General features: G+C 35.3%; 1 protein-coding gene across 1 annotated transcript in view; it reads right to left on the reverse strand.

Moving 5' to 3' along the window:
* Positions 1–225: 225 nt before the first annotated feature.
* LOC143222421 (neurotrimin-like) overlaps positions 226–14,579 on the reverse strand; it is a 215,813-nt gene continuing 201,459 nt past the window's right edge. The window contains exons 3-5 of the mRNA XM_076448922.1: positions 8,274–8,484; positions 7,233–7,526; positions 226–1,195 (exon numbers count right to left, since the gene is read on the reverse strand). Coding sequence (XP_076305037.1) covers positions 1,038–1,195; positions 7,233–7,526; positions 8,274–8,484 — 663 coding nt within the window. The 3' untranslated portion in view covers positions 226–1,037. The remainder of the gene's footprint in view (positions 1,196–7,232; positions 7,527–8,273; positions 8,485–14,579) is intronic.

Here is a 14,579-nt window from a genome sequence, read left to right on the forward strand (position 1 = left end):
TTTTAGCGATTTTAGGTTAAATTTTAAAATATTTTAATTTCATTGTCTTATCTGTTGTCTAAATATGATAGTGTTAAGTTTTCACCTTCTGACTGCATGTTTATTATTGTTACTACCATATAGAGTAAACATTTTACCTTTTGTATGTGCCCGTGTCATAAAAAAAAACGATTCCACCTTTAAATGTGTTAAGTCGTTAATTAAAGTGAGCACAAGGGGTATAAATACGATCTATTAACACATTGTTTATTAACACACCACCATACTCTACAGCTGGCTTGTGACAACGTTTACATGTAAGAAACAGACGCCGATCGTCTCTTTGTTCTATGTTATGTCACTAAAGCTGGTGAGCTCATTTTGTTTTATGGTTTTTCAAAGAAAACTCAACAGAAAATGAGAGACAGTTGAAGAGTACCTAGATTTGTTTCTTTCAACACCTTTAGTGACTACAGAATAAAATTCAAAATAAAAAAAACAGGTGATGTTATGTTATTTTCACTTCTACATAATATAATATGAACAAGCATGCCGACGAGTCACTAGAACTATATAATATACGCAGACTGACATTATTTGTATTTTATTTTACGACTTCTCTGCTTGACAAACCTCAGACTAATAAGATAGAATTATTAGATAAATGTGCCGTTTCATCCTCTTCTACAAAGCGCACGCGAAGTGAAGTCATTACTAATTAATCCCAGCACTAAAAGTCTTGGTGATGAGGACATTCTGGACGAAGTGACCAGAGACCATTTTCTGAGTTGTTGTTTTTTTTTGTTTGTTTTTTTCAACGCCAACTGAAAAATGTATTTGAATGAACCGGAAGTAAAACAGTGATGGTCCAACGATGATGAACGGGATATTCTATCTGGGTGTGAGGACCTTAAGGTGATAAAACGTCCCAGAAGACTTTTAACAGCACACCGTATACACGGATTTAACTGACATGATACGAGTACGGTAACAGGTGGTGTTTCACAACACACACACACACACACACACACAAATCGAAGCTGATAACACGTAGGAAATCAGCTGGGTTGGTTCCAAACTCCTCTGAGGTTGTAGCTTGTCTCAAGGCACAATGTATGGGCCAGAAACCACGTGATAAGTAAGAGGACGACGTTACAGGTAATTATGCTTCCTTGGCTGGTATGTTGTCCATGGTGCATAGCTGCTGGCTTATCCCCTAGTGGAAGAAATGGTTTAAAATGAGCAAACATTCGCTGTGTACATTTTGAAGCCACTTACTAAAGTAAATAAAATAGTTCGCAATATTATTTTGTGTTAGTTCTGAAAATGGTACTGTATTAAGTTTTCCAGCTACACAAGCAGCGTTACAATATTCAAAACTGCTGTACCTTAGTGGTGATTTAGGAGACATTATGCAGATATATCAGTTATGTATTTACAGACAAGGAACCAATTACTCGTGTGTCACCCTTTTATCATCAAACTACAATCATTATTCATTTGTCGTAATTTGAAAGTACTCTGAACTACTAGTTTGTTTGTCACCCCCTTACCACGAAACTAGAATCATTATTCATTTGTCGTAATGTGAAAGTCCTTTGAACTACTAGCTAGTTTGTAACCCCTTACCATGAAACTAGAATCATTATTTTTTGTCCTAATGTGAAAGTCCTATGAACTACTAACTTGTTTGTCACCCTTTACCATGAAACTAGAATCATTATTCATTTGTCGTAATGTGAAAGTCCTATGAACTACTAACTTGTTTGTCACCCTTTACCATGAAACTAGAATCATTATTCATTTGTCGTAATGTGAAAGTCCTTTGAACTACTAGCTTGTTTGTCACTCCTTACCACGAAACTAGAATCATTATTTATTGGTCGTAATATGAAAGTCCTTTGAACTACTAGCTTGTTTGTAACCCCTTACCACGAAACTAGAATCATTATTTTTTGTCCTAATGTGAAAGTCCTTTGAACTACTAGCTTGTTTGTCACCCCTTACCACGAAACTAGAATCATTATTCATTTGTCGTAATATGAAAGTCCTTTGAACTACTAGCTTGTTTGTAACCCCTTACCACGAAACTAGAATCATTATTCATTTGTCGTAATATGAAAGTCCTTTGAACTACTAGCTTGTTTGTCACCCCTTACCACGAAACTAGAATCATTATTCATTTGTCGTAATATGAAAGTCCTTTGAACTACTAGCTTGTTTGTCACCCCTTACCACGAAACTAGAATCATTATTCATTTGTCGTAATATGAAAGTCCTTTGAACTACTAGCTTGTTTGTCACCCCTTACCACGAAACTAGAATCATTATTCATTTGTCGTAATATGAAAGTCCTTTGAACTACTAGCTTGTTTGTCACTCCTTACCATGAAACTAGAATCATTATTCATTTGTCGTAATATGAAAGTCCTTTGAACTACTAGCTTGTTTGTCACCTCCTTACCATGAAACTAGAATCATTATTCATTTGTCGTAATGTGAAAGTCCTATGAACTACTAACTTGTTTGTCACCCCTTACCACGAAACTAGAATCATTATTCATTTGTCGTAATGTGAAAGTACTATGAACTACTAGCTTGTTTGTCACCTCCTTACCACGAAACTAGAATCATTATTTATTGGTCGTAATATGAAAGTCCTTTGAACTACTAGCTTGTTTGTCACCCCTTACCACGAAACTGGAATCATTATTCATTTGTCGTAATGTGAAAGTACTATGAACTACTAACTTGTTTGTCACCCCTTAACACGAATCTAGAATCATTATTCATTTGTCGTAATGTGAAAGTCCTATGAACTACTAACTTGTTTGCCACCCCTTACCACGAAACTAGAATCATTATTCATTTGTCGTAATGTGAAAGTACTATGAACTACTAGCTTGTTTGTCACCCCCTTACCACGAAACTAGAATCATCATTCATTTGTCGTAATATGAAAGTCCTTTGAACTACTAGCTTGTTTGTCACTCCTTACCATGAAACTAGAATCATTATTTATTGGTCGTAATGTAAAAGTCCTATAGTTTAAATCGTCAATGTACGGTTGCTCACGTAACCCTTTTCATTCTCACATTCACTTTCTTTCATAAATTAGTGGGAAATTCATTAATTGCCAAATTATATCAGAATATCATCTATAGACATTCATAATAATATTTTCAAAACGAACGTTTCTCTTTAAACTTATGTATGTAGAACAACAACAGCTAAAACCAATACTTTCCATATTACTGGCTAAAGAACATGTTTTACCAATAACATAATTCTGAAACGAATAAAGAAAAACCGATTAGAAAACTTAAAGACCGAAATAAACATTAAAGGTCCTTTGTTTTCCGTCTTAGATTAAGTCAACTTTGTAAAACAAACATAACAAAACAGAATCCTTTCAACTTTAACCCGAACACTGATTGGTTACTCCATCTGGTCCTCTTTCAAATATTGTCTTATGAAAACATTTTATACAACATCAATGTAGAGTTCGCTTGTTGTTGTTGTTGTTTTCTAAAGTCATTGAGACGTTCCTAGCACAACCCGTTATCAATTTTTGCTTTGACAATGCAGATAAATGTGTGAGTTGCATGTTGTACTCGTCGAACCAGAATATTTACTAGCACTAAAAATAAGTGTCGTTGTCCGCCTTAACATTATAAGGATAAAGGTATACTAAAGTCTATGATTTTTTAAGAATGATTAAATTAATCAGTGAGTCCTTTAAATATGTCCTGAAATATTACTCGTTTCACGTGGTTTTCAGAGGTGGAAGACGTTCATGACCAGCAAACCTGAGCTCGATGTGCTTGTGTGTTTTGAATTTCGTGCAAAGCTACTCTAGGGCTATCTGCGCTAGCCGTCCCTAATTTAGCAGTGTAAGACTAGAGGGAAGGCAGCTAGTCATCACCAGCCACCGCCAACTCTTGGGCTACTCTTTTACTAACGAAGAGTGGGTTTGACCGTCACATTATAAGGGAAGGCGAGCATGTTTGGCGCGACTCGGGCGCGAACCCGCGCCCCTCAGATTACGAAGCGCACGCCTTAACACACTCGGCCATGCCGGTCCTGCTCGATGTGCAAGGTGGTACGGGGTATGTCCCATAAGTCGATTCAGACTACTCTACTACAAACCCACTACCGATCCGTTTCGAAATACTCTGGTATTCACGAAGATACCGAAAATAATTAGATTTAATCATTCGAGAAAGGAACAGGAATCTACATAGCCTTCAAATTAGGAACGATTTAGATTGACTTGGTATTATTTTCAAGGAATTACTACGTTTGATTAATATAATAACGACCCCGTTAAATTTGCATTCTCACAGGAAAAACCTTACCGTATATCTTATCCAGTGTCTGAATGAACTACACAAGTTTAGGGTTAATGAATTTATGTGGAATTTGCCTTCATCATCTTTACCTTTAATCCAACGTTTCAAGACGTTAGTTTACTACTCGTAAACGAATTTAAGAATTCTCAAACAGCTTGTTTTGTGTTTTTTATTTCGCGCAAAGCTACTCGAGGGCTATCTGCGCTAGCCGTCCCTAATTTATCAGTGTAAGACTAGACGGAAGGCAGCTAGTTATCACCACCCACCGACCAACTCTTGGGCTACTCTTTTTATCAACGAATAGTGGGATTGACCGTCACATTATAACGCCCCCACGGCTGAAACTGGGATTTGAACCCGCGACCCTCGGATTACGAGTCGAACGCCTTAACACGCTTGGCCATGCCGGGGCCCTCAAACAGTTCTGCGAACAAAATTAAAGATAGGCTGTAACACACAGCTATCTACCACTTATAATGTGTGACAAATAAAACTTTATTATACTTTCCAGGCGAGACAACTTTGAATTACGCAGACTTTATTTTGGTAAAAAAAAAAAATCTGTAGAACTTATCATGAGAAAATCCTGGACATTTGGTTTCTAAAACTGTTGTGAATTATATTAAGATATCAATTTTTGATCCCCAAAAATAACCTTTATATCTTGACCTTGATTTCGTGCTAAAGTCAAAGTTATTCCACAATGTGGAATATCACGGCCCGTTTTTCTTCAGATGTTTGAACACAGGAACGCGTGGGGACTAAAATGCGCGGAATAACAAAGTAAAAATAGAATTGTGTTTTAAAAGCAAGTCCGTAATCCCATTATTATTACTACAAATGCATCAGTTGGTACATCAGAGCTGGTTCTTAGCCATTTAGAGACACATTAATACCAAAAATAACTGGGAAAGCTTAAGAAAAAAAGGCCTTTTCTTCATGAGAATATGTGTCTTTATTCTCAGAGACAGTTGATAAACCTTACTACATGGAGTTAATCTAGAACAATTCCTCTACACTTTCACACGTGGCTGACGGTAGCTACTCTCAAAATATCGAGTGAGCCAAGTATTTGTATACAATTTTCGGATTATTTATTATCTCTTCTTATCTTTTCATTCAGAGTTTCCTACTAGAGTCATAGAACAAACTTAAAGATACGTGGTTATAACCACTTAATCTACAATCACACAGTTTTGTGAACTGAGAAAAAACTACGATAAAAATAGTGTAGCATTTTCCTACCATGTCACCCTTCTCCCTCAAGTTAATGCTGACATCAAACGTCCTGAAGATAAGGGTGACAGGTGAAACAGTTAGAGTTATGAGAAAGTATGGTGACATACAGAGTTTGAGTAAAACAATTGAACTGTTTATTAATAAAACCTTAGGAGATGTAAAACAGACCAAAAACGTTCGTAAACACGTTTACTGGCCAGTTTTGATGTAACCTCTCTCTTCACAAAAGTCCCAACAACTGAAGCCTGCTAGATAGCTTTAGAACAACCCTAGCAAGCAATTATCAACCTTTATAGAATTCACTACCATCAAAACTTTATGTTCAATAATCAAAACTACCTACAAATAAATTGACTAAGTATGGGGAATCCCGTGTCACCAGTTCTAGCTAACATTTTTATGACACAGACTGAATCTCAAGCGATCAATTCAGTCTTACGACCACCACTATACTGGTACAGGTATGTTGATGATACAATTGCTGGATTCACATCTACAGAACACACACTTAGTTTGTTCAACCATGTTAACTCGTAACACCACAACAGGAAAAAAAAATAACCAAATAGCATTTCTCAACATTAAGATCACAAGAACCGATTACATAATTCAAATAAGAAATTCACAGAAAAATCACCCATACTGGATTATACATTCCCAGCACATGAAACAAAACAAAACTCAACATATTAAGAAACCAAATAAACACAGCCACAGAACTATGTTCACCTGATAAAATGAACAAAATAAAACAACACTTCATCAACATCAACAAATTTCTTCGAAAAACCGTTGAAAAAATTATACACACACACCTAGACAAACAACAAACAATAATAAACCCCAAGATACAACAAACTACAAAGCCTTACGCTGCACACCATATATTCCTGACATCAACGGAAAAATAACCAACATTTGGAAAAAAAAAAACTTATAATAAAACACAACATTCCAGTAAACACCAAATTTATTCAATAACCAGGTACAAAACTAAAGTCAAAAGTACGTAAAAACTACATTGACAAACACAACACCAATATAATTTATAAAATACAAATGCCACGACTTCTATATTGGAGAAACAAGCAGAAAAATGGAAAACAGTTTCAAAGAACACAAAAAAACACCTTCACACGTTTTTGAACACTGCAAATAAAATAAGCACAACATAACCAAAGAGAACACCCAGATACTAAGTAGAGAAACAAATATAAAGAAACGCAAAATCAAAGTAGCCCTATTTATACAACAACTAAAACCAAAATTAAGCCAATATAAAAGAACATCTTTATACCTATACTAATTAATAACCTAATATTTAACTGCAACGCCCCCTACAATCCCATGCCCTTTTATACTCTCGTCCCTAAGATATGTTCCCGGTAATGGTCAGCAGCAAACTCTCCCTTTGTTAACCTGAAGATGACCTAAGAAAGTTGACACGTTGTTCTGTACTTTATTTTAATTAAATTCATAATATCAATAACAGCCATCTTAAAAATATAGCATTGTTACAGAGTGTATTTTGTATATCCACTACTGTCAGTGCTATGTGCCATTATGACAATATATACGTAATTGTAATGTGTTCGAACATTGAAACGTCAGAAGGGTTTACGTTATATTTGAGACTATTCTTTGGGCTATAGCTCTACTCACCATCGAGAACGTGCACGGTAATATTTGCAGGTTCTGAATACGATGGTGAACATGAATAATTTCCGGAATTACTCGACTTAGCGTTTTCGATCCGAAGCTTGCTAACCGTTGTAGGACCTTTGTCTGTTACCACCTCAATTCCTTTGTCGGTTTCATAATTTATCATTTTCCCATTGTGGTACCAGAAAACGTATATAGGAGGGTCCTTGTTGTCCGTGATGACGCACGTCAGGTTAATGATGCTTCCACTTTGGATGTAGAGTTTTTCTCCTTCTATAATTACTGCTTTAGCCACTAGGGAAATTAAGAAACATTTATATTTCAACCATTATTTTATAATGAATTCTGAATTTTGATTTTGTTTAATTTTAGCATGCAGGGTACTTATATCTATTTCATTAAAAAGCAATTTTTTATTTTGCTATGAAGACGTATTAGGTTCAGTTCGAACTTTCCTAATATAGTCTTATTTTTACTTTTATTATATGAAAATGCGATCCCTTTTCATCTTGTTCTCCGCAGCTTATTCGATGGTAAAATTATTCACTTCACATAGACAACTCCGAACTAAAATTACACAAATTAAAATAATTTCATAAGTTTATTTTGTATTTATTATTAGGTATAGAATTATTAAATTAGAAAAATGCGCCGAAATTTTTTTTTTTTTTTTTAAACTCATATTGAACTTAAATTAGAAAAATGCAACCCGGATAATCTATACCTAAATAGCTTATTTAAGGTCTTTTTTTTTATATGTCTAGAAGAAGATAAAAGCTGGAACAGCGGTAAGTCTACACGGACTTACAACGCTAAAATCAGTGGTTCGATTCCCCTCGGTGGACTCAGCAGATAGCCCGATGTGGTTTTTGATATACGAAAATCTCTCACACACACAGTAATACAAGCTTAAATAGAGAATGACTTGAAGACATTGAAAATAATCCTAACCAACACCTCCTAATTAAAGTTGTGTGTTAAGATCCATGTCACGTTTAAGAGCAACACCTACGTTCAATTAACGTAGTACAAAATTCCTACCGACAACGTTCAAAGTGTAATTCAGACTAAGTTTTGGCTCTGTACTGATCTGGCACTCGTAAATTCCACTGTCGTGCTTTTTGGTGTACTGTATTTTCAACGTCCAATCCGTTGTGCCTTCCAGATGAAGGGATTTGAATCTCTGGTCACTGGTATAGGTGTAGCTACCAACAGTCAATATGTGGAGATCATGTTGTCGAACCCAGGACACCTAAATAAAAACAAAGAATCAGGCGTAATACCATTGCTTATATCCCTTCCAAAACACTTTCACACACTGTGCATTGTCAGTAACGAACAATAAACGCTATTTTGATTATGCTTTCAGTAATTTTTTTTTAGCTTTGCATGTTAATTTAGAAATAGGCGTATTGTTTTTTTCTGATCAACGAAATGAATTTGTTTTTTATGATTTTTTTAAATAAAATCCAAACCTACTTCTGCGACGTTTATTCAGCGAATACAAATGTGCATATAAAAAAAGAATAATTGTTAAATTCGATGTCACATTGTTGCTGGTTCTGTTTTTGTTATAAGTTTTAAACAGGAAGTACTTCTACGTACCTGAGCTAAGCCTAATTAGGCTAAATAATTTTATGAGTATAGATAATGATAAGGTGCAATTCGGAAGGCTTGAAAATACCTGATTAGGTCTATAAATATGTACGAAGTAATCTAGGTAACTGATACTAAGCTTTGATATCAAAATGAGAACACGTGCTTAAGAATAGCTGAGCTATGGTCGAAACGTGAGAAATTCGAGAGTTTTTTACGCATATTCTAATTATGTGTCATAATGTGTTAAAATATGTGGAAAACCATCCATTTCAACCCTCTTTTTAATTTCGTTTACAATTAGCTGCCAGTTCTGGAAAACGATCTCGAAATTTCAGTGTACCAACTCTGTTTGGTTTGTTTTGAATTTCGCTTAAAACAACATGAGGGCTATCTGTGCTAGCCGTCCCTAATTTAGCAGTGTAAGACTAGAGGGAAGGCAGCTAGTCATCACCACCCACCACCAACTCTTGGGCTACTCTTTTACCAACGAATAGAGAGATTGACCGTCACTTTATAACGCCCCCTCGGCTGAAAGGGCGAGCTCGTTTGGTGTGACGGGGATTCGAGCCTGCGACTCTCGGATTACGAGCCGAGCACTTAAACCACCTGGCCATGCCGGGCCATTATTTTATTAAATTAGAAAATATAAGAATATGCTAAGTACGCTCCGTAATAAAAATGATAAGTTAGTGTGTACACTTTAAAATATTCTATATTTTTCATCACTGACTACAGTTATAAGTATTTATGAGAGAAAGTAAACTATAATATGTTAACAACACTATATGTGGTATATCCAGTGTTGACTCGACCTCTCGTCTAGTTTGGGATACGACAGATATAGTAGTGGTGTAGGTGTTATTTACATAATCAATTATACCAAAACCAACTGTTAATTAAGTGAAGTGCACTTAATATCAACGACTGGTGTGACGGGGATTCGAACCCGCGACCATCGGTAAGCTTTCCACATTTTAATAAAAAGGTTAGAAAAAACAATTTCCTCATAATTATTAAAGAATTTTTTTTTGAACCAATGTTTCAACTTTGAGGCTTCATATTATATCAAACGTTTGTATGTTCTAACCCTGGTAAAAAGCGAAACGTTGATTAAAATAAAATGTTTTTTTATAAATTACCTAGCGTATAGAGGTTATTTCTTCTAGCCTTTATATTGGCAGTAAATTTGTATTTTTAGACAGATTACGTTGTGATCATCGCGGGGAACAGAACCCCAGATTGTAACGTTGTAATTACGTAAAAACCTTTTATCTTTCGCCAGGGGGCACCAAAAGCAGTAAAAAAACAAAAACAGAACAGAAACGTGAATGCCTATTTTCGGATCAGGTGGTTTTCGTGAATATTGATTGTGCAGTACAATTAATTATTCATAACGTTTAGATCAGAACAAACACACTTTACATTTTTTGTTGTTATCTTTATGTTTCCACCACAGTTATGGAAACCCAAACTTTAGTTTGATAAACCCACTTACTTACAGTTCATGTTTCCACCACAGTTATGGAAACCCAAACTTTAGTTTGATAAACCCACTTACTTACAGTTCATGTTTCCACCACAGTTATGGAAACCCAAACTTTAGTTTGATAAACCCACTTACTTACAGTTCATGTTTCCACCACAGTTATGGAAACCCAAACTTTAGTTTGATAAACCCACTTACTTACAGTTCATGTTTCCACCACAGTTATGGAAACCCAAACTTTAGTTTGATAAACCCACTTACTTACAGTTCATGTTTCCACCACAGTTATGGAAACCCAAACTTTAGTTTGATAAACCCACTTACTTACAGTTCATGTTTCCACCACAGTTATGGAAACCCAAACTTTAGTTTGATAAACCCACTTACTTACAGTTCATGTTTCCACCACAGTTATGGAAACCCAAACTTTAGTTTGATAAACCCACTTACTTACAGTTCATGTTTCCACCACAGTTATGGAAACCCAAACTTTAGTTTGATAAACCCACTTACTTACAGTTCATGTTTCCACCACAGTTATGGAAACCCAAACTTTAGTTTGATAAACCCACTTACTTACAGTTCATGTTTCCACCACAGTTATGGAAACCCAAACTTTAGTTTGATAAACCCACTTACTTACAGTTCATGTTTCCACCACAGTTATGGAAACCCAAACTTTGGTTTGATAAACCCACTTACAGGTGTGTCACTGTATAGAGAGTATATTTTCTCTGTCGATAACATAGAGGAAGCTAAAAACTACGCATGAATAAATCGTTAAATGAAATTGGTAAAACACCGCATATAGCACCTTGATTTTATACAGATTAATATTACCTATTTTAGGCCTATTTCACTGCAAAGAACAGCTAGTAAGGTTATTGTCCTTTGCATTTGAAGGAGCCAAAGACTGTGTTTATTTAGCACTCACCTTAAATGTAATGAGTAAAAAATGTTACAGCTCACGAACTGCAGTAATAACATTACATAAAATTCCTCTGTTTACCCTCTTTAATTTGGTAATAAATTAGTTAGTTTCATGTGATAAAACTGATACACAGGTTTACTCCTTCATAATTGGCTCACGCTTTGCTTCTATATCATTCCAAATTAACCAGTAGAACTCTGACTTTCTCCAACTTAAAAAAAGTAGTACCCGATTTCTTAAGAACGTCCATCTTGAATACAGACATCTGATTTCATTATACTTTAAAGGACTTTAAAAAAAAGTGAAAACAAAGCTGCATATTTTATTACACTTTTGGTTAATATCTTCATACGCCAAATATATTCGGTATTAAGAAACTTCTAGAGGATTATACAATTAATTTCTTCTATTTGTGCTAAGCCTACATGTAATTATACATTCTTTTGTATCATAAAACCTCCAAGATATTACACAATAAGGTTGTCGAGGATTAACACTATTTGACGTTATACGACGAACTATATATCAGAGGCCTAAGTAGCAATCAAGTAGTCCAAGACGTTTTACGCCACATGGTTAATAAATTATTACACTGAGGTGATAAAGCAACTAGTATATTTATAAACCGAAAAAAAAGACTGAACCTCTTTGTATAACCATAGCAAGAAAAACAAATCATATACTTTTGTAATAACACGAAAACAGTTATTTTCTTTATAACGAGGTTTAAAATAACTTAAATATATCGACTTAAATATGAAACATAATTTTTATCCTGAAGTCCACTCAATAGTTTTCTGCCTTCTGTTATCGATTATATATCTATTTTTTTACTTAATGAAAATCAGATTTTAGAATGGAAAAACCAATAAGGCGTGGCGTTCGGATGACGTGATATCACGTGGTTTGAGCTGTCAAGATGGACCATAGTTCAAGCTTACGTAAAAGACAGAGGTCTGATAAATGTGCTAGCCCAACTGTCGAGATCATGAATTTTTTCAACATAATCCCTGCTTCACCATTCACTAGAAGAAGGCTGGTTCTAAAGAAGACCTCCGAAACACAATCACAGATGAAATCAGACTTCACTGGTGAAAAAAAAAGGCCATTGTAATATGTAAATTGAAATATTCGTTTTGTTCCACTCAGTCGGTTTTGGGAAGTCAGTTGAAAAAAAGGTTTCTCTTAAACGTAAGATAAGTTTGATTAATTTTCTAATAACGAATCTTGGTTCTAATATTCTTTGATGCCGAAGTATAAGAACCCCTTTGGTGTGTAGAAACTTCTTTATTGGAAAACCCGTTGTAAAAAAAAACAGCATTGATAAAAATATTCATATATTAATTTTCCAACTCTTTGACTTTTAGAAACTACAATCTAGTCAAATTACGTTATCCAATTCGTTTAATTAAAACCATCACAGATTTTATTTAATGTAAGAAAAGTCTTTTATCTCGAAGTTCAACTAGCATCTTTAGGGATTTCAATATATAGCTATGTCACGTGCACTGAATTTCTTGAATATTCATGTTTTAACAGTAATGCTATGATACAAATACGTATACTGTCAGTGATTGTCGTGCATTTCTTTAATCGACGCTATTTATATGACCGAATCTGAATATTAAACTTATATGCACGTGTTTTACTCAGCCATACGCAGCATGTGTATTATTACTGATAAACACGCCTCAGTATGAATTAAAAACTATCCTACCAACGTGAGTCTAGCAAAGATAATCTATTCTAACTAGAAGTGGTAGCGTTAAAACATATCCTAATAGTATGGAACTTGAACTAAAGTATTACGGACTTGTACACCAAATTTTAAGACATTGATTTTATATGCTTATGGCCTATTTACGATTTATTTTGCTATATAATCCAAGAAACTTTCTATGATGGATGAATTCGCGCAAAATTCGTTTCATAATGCGAAAATTCATAGATTGAAATTTATGTGACTCTTCAAGAGACCCCCAGTAGCTCAGCGGTATGTCTGTTGTTAACGTGTTAAACATAAAAGAAAACTCTTTCTCCTGATGTTACAATTTGTCATTATGTTTAAGTCACAACTTCAAGTGACTGAAATCATTCATGGAGTTATATTAGACAGCTGTGTTCTCATATCTATATATATATTATGGTTTAGCATTGCTTAATGTATAAATATCCCTGTCAAACTAAACATGCTTGCCCTTTCAGCCGTAGGAGCGTTATAATGTGACGGTCAATCCCACTATTCGTTGGTAAAAGAGTAGCCCAACAGTTGGCGGTGGGTGGTAACGACTAGCTGCCTTTCTACTAGTCTTACACTGCTAAATTAGAGACGGTTAGCGCAGATAGCCCTCGTGTAGCTTTGCGCGAAATTCCAAAACAAACAAAGTATCAACATGAAACACACTCTGTTCATTGGGAAAGCGCACACGTATTACCAAGTTACTCACTGGTCCTCTATTAATACGTTTATGTTAAGCCACGTACGTGTTCCACAACCAGTAAGAAAAAAAAAATCTAAGTTGAAATTTTACACGTAAACTAATAACGGTTATTCTTCGTCAGAACTAGGTTTTACTTTTGCTTTTCGCAAGCAAAGTAATCGAAAATTCAGTTGTCTTATCTTATTCTAATAAGATTTCAGCATAACGTTAAGACCAATCTTACGGTTGAATCAAACCAATTTGGCCACCGCAATGGTTTAAATTTCTTTCCTTTATAACTTTTTTTCCAATCGATTTACATGAAAAATCTATATGTACAAAACATAAGTATAGCAGTGAAAATATATGGTTTGTTTCGAATTTCGCACAAAGCTACTCGAGGGCTATTTGCGCTAGCCGTCCCTAATTCAGCAGAGTAAGACTAGAGCAGGGTCCCCAACCTTTTGGCACTCGCAACTTGAAAATGTAATTGATGAAATAAAATTAATGTTATCCCAAGCTACTTCTAACAAGGCTACGCGACTCCCTGCCAAGGCTTCGCGACCCACCGGTTGGGAACCCTGGACTAGAGGGAAGGCAGTTAGTCATCACCACCAACCGCCAACTCTTGGGCTACTCTTTTACCAACGAATAGAGGGATTGACGGTCACGTTATAACGCCCCACAGCTGAAAGGGCGAGCATGTTTGGTGCGACCGGATTCGAACCCGCGACCCTCGGATTACGAGTCGAACGCCTTAACCCACCTGGCCATGCCGGGCCAGTAAGACAATATTGTGAGAATTAATGAAATATGCGATTATCAATATAAGTAAGGGCTAAGTGCTCTGAGACCGTTATTTCTCCTCAATTATCCTATCATTTAAAGAAAAGACTCCAGTTTTTTTTTTA

The sequence above is a fragment of the Tachypleus tridentatus genome, chromosome 8 (genome assembly GCF_004210375.1).
Source record: "Tachypleus tridentatus isolate NWPU-2018 chromosome 8, ASM421037v1, whole genome shotgun sequence".
NCBI lineage: Eukaryota > Metazoa > Arthropoda > Merostomata > Xiphosura > Limulidae > Tachypleus > Tachypleus tridentatus.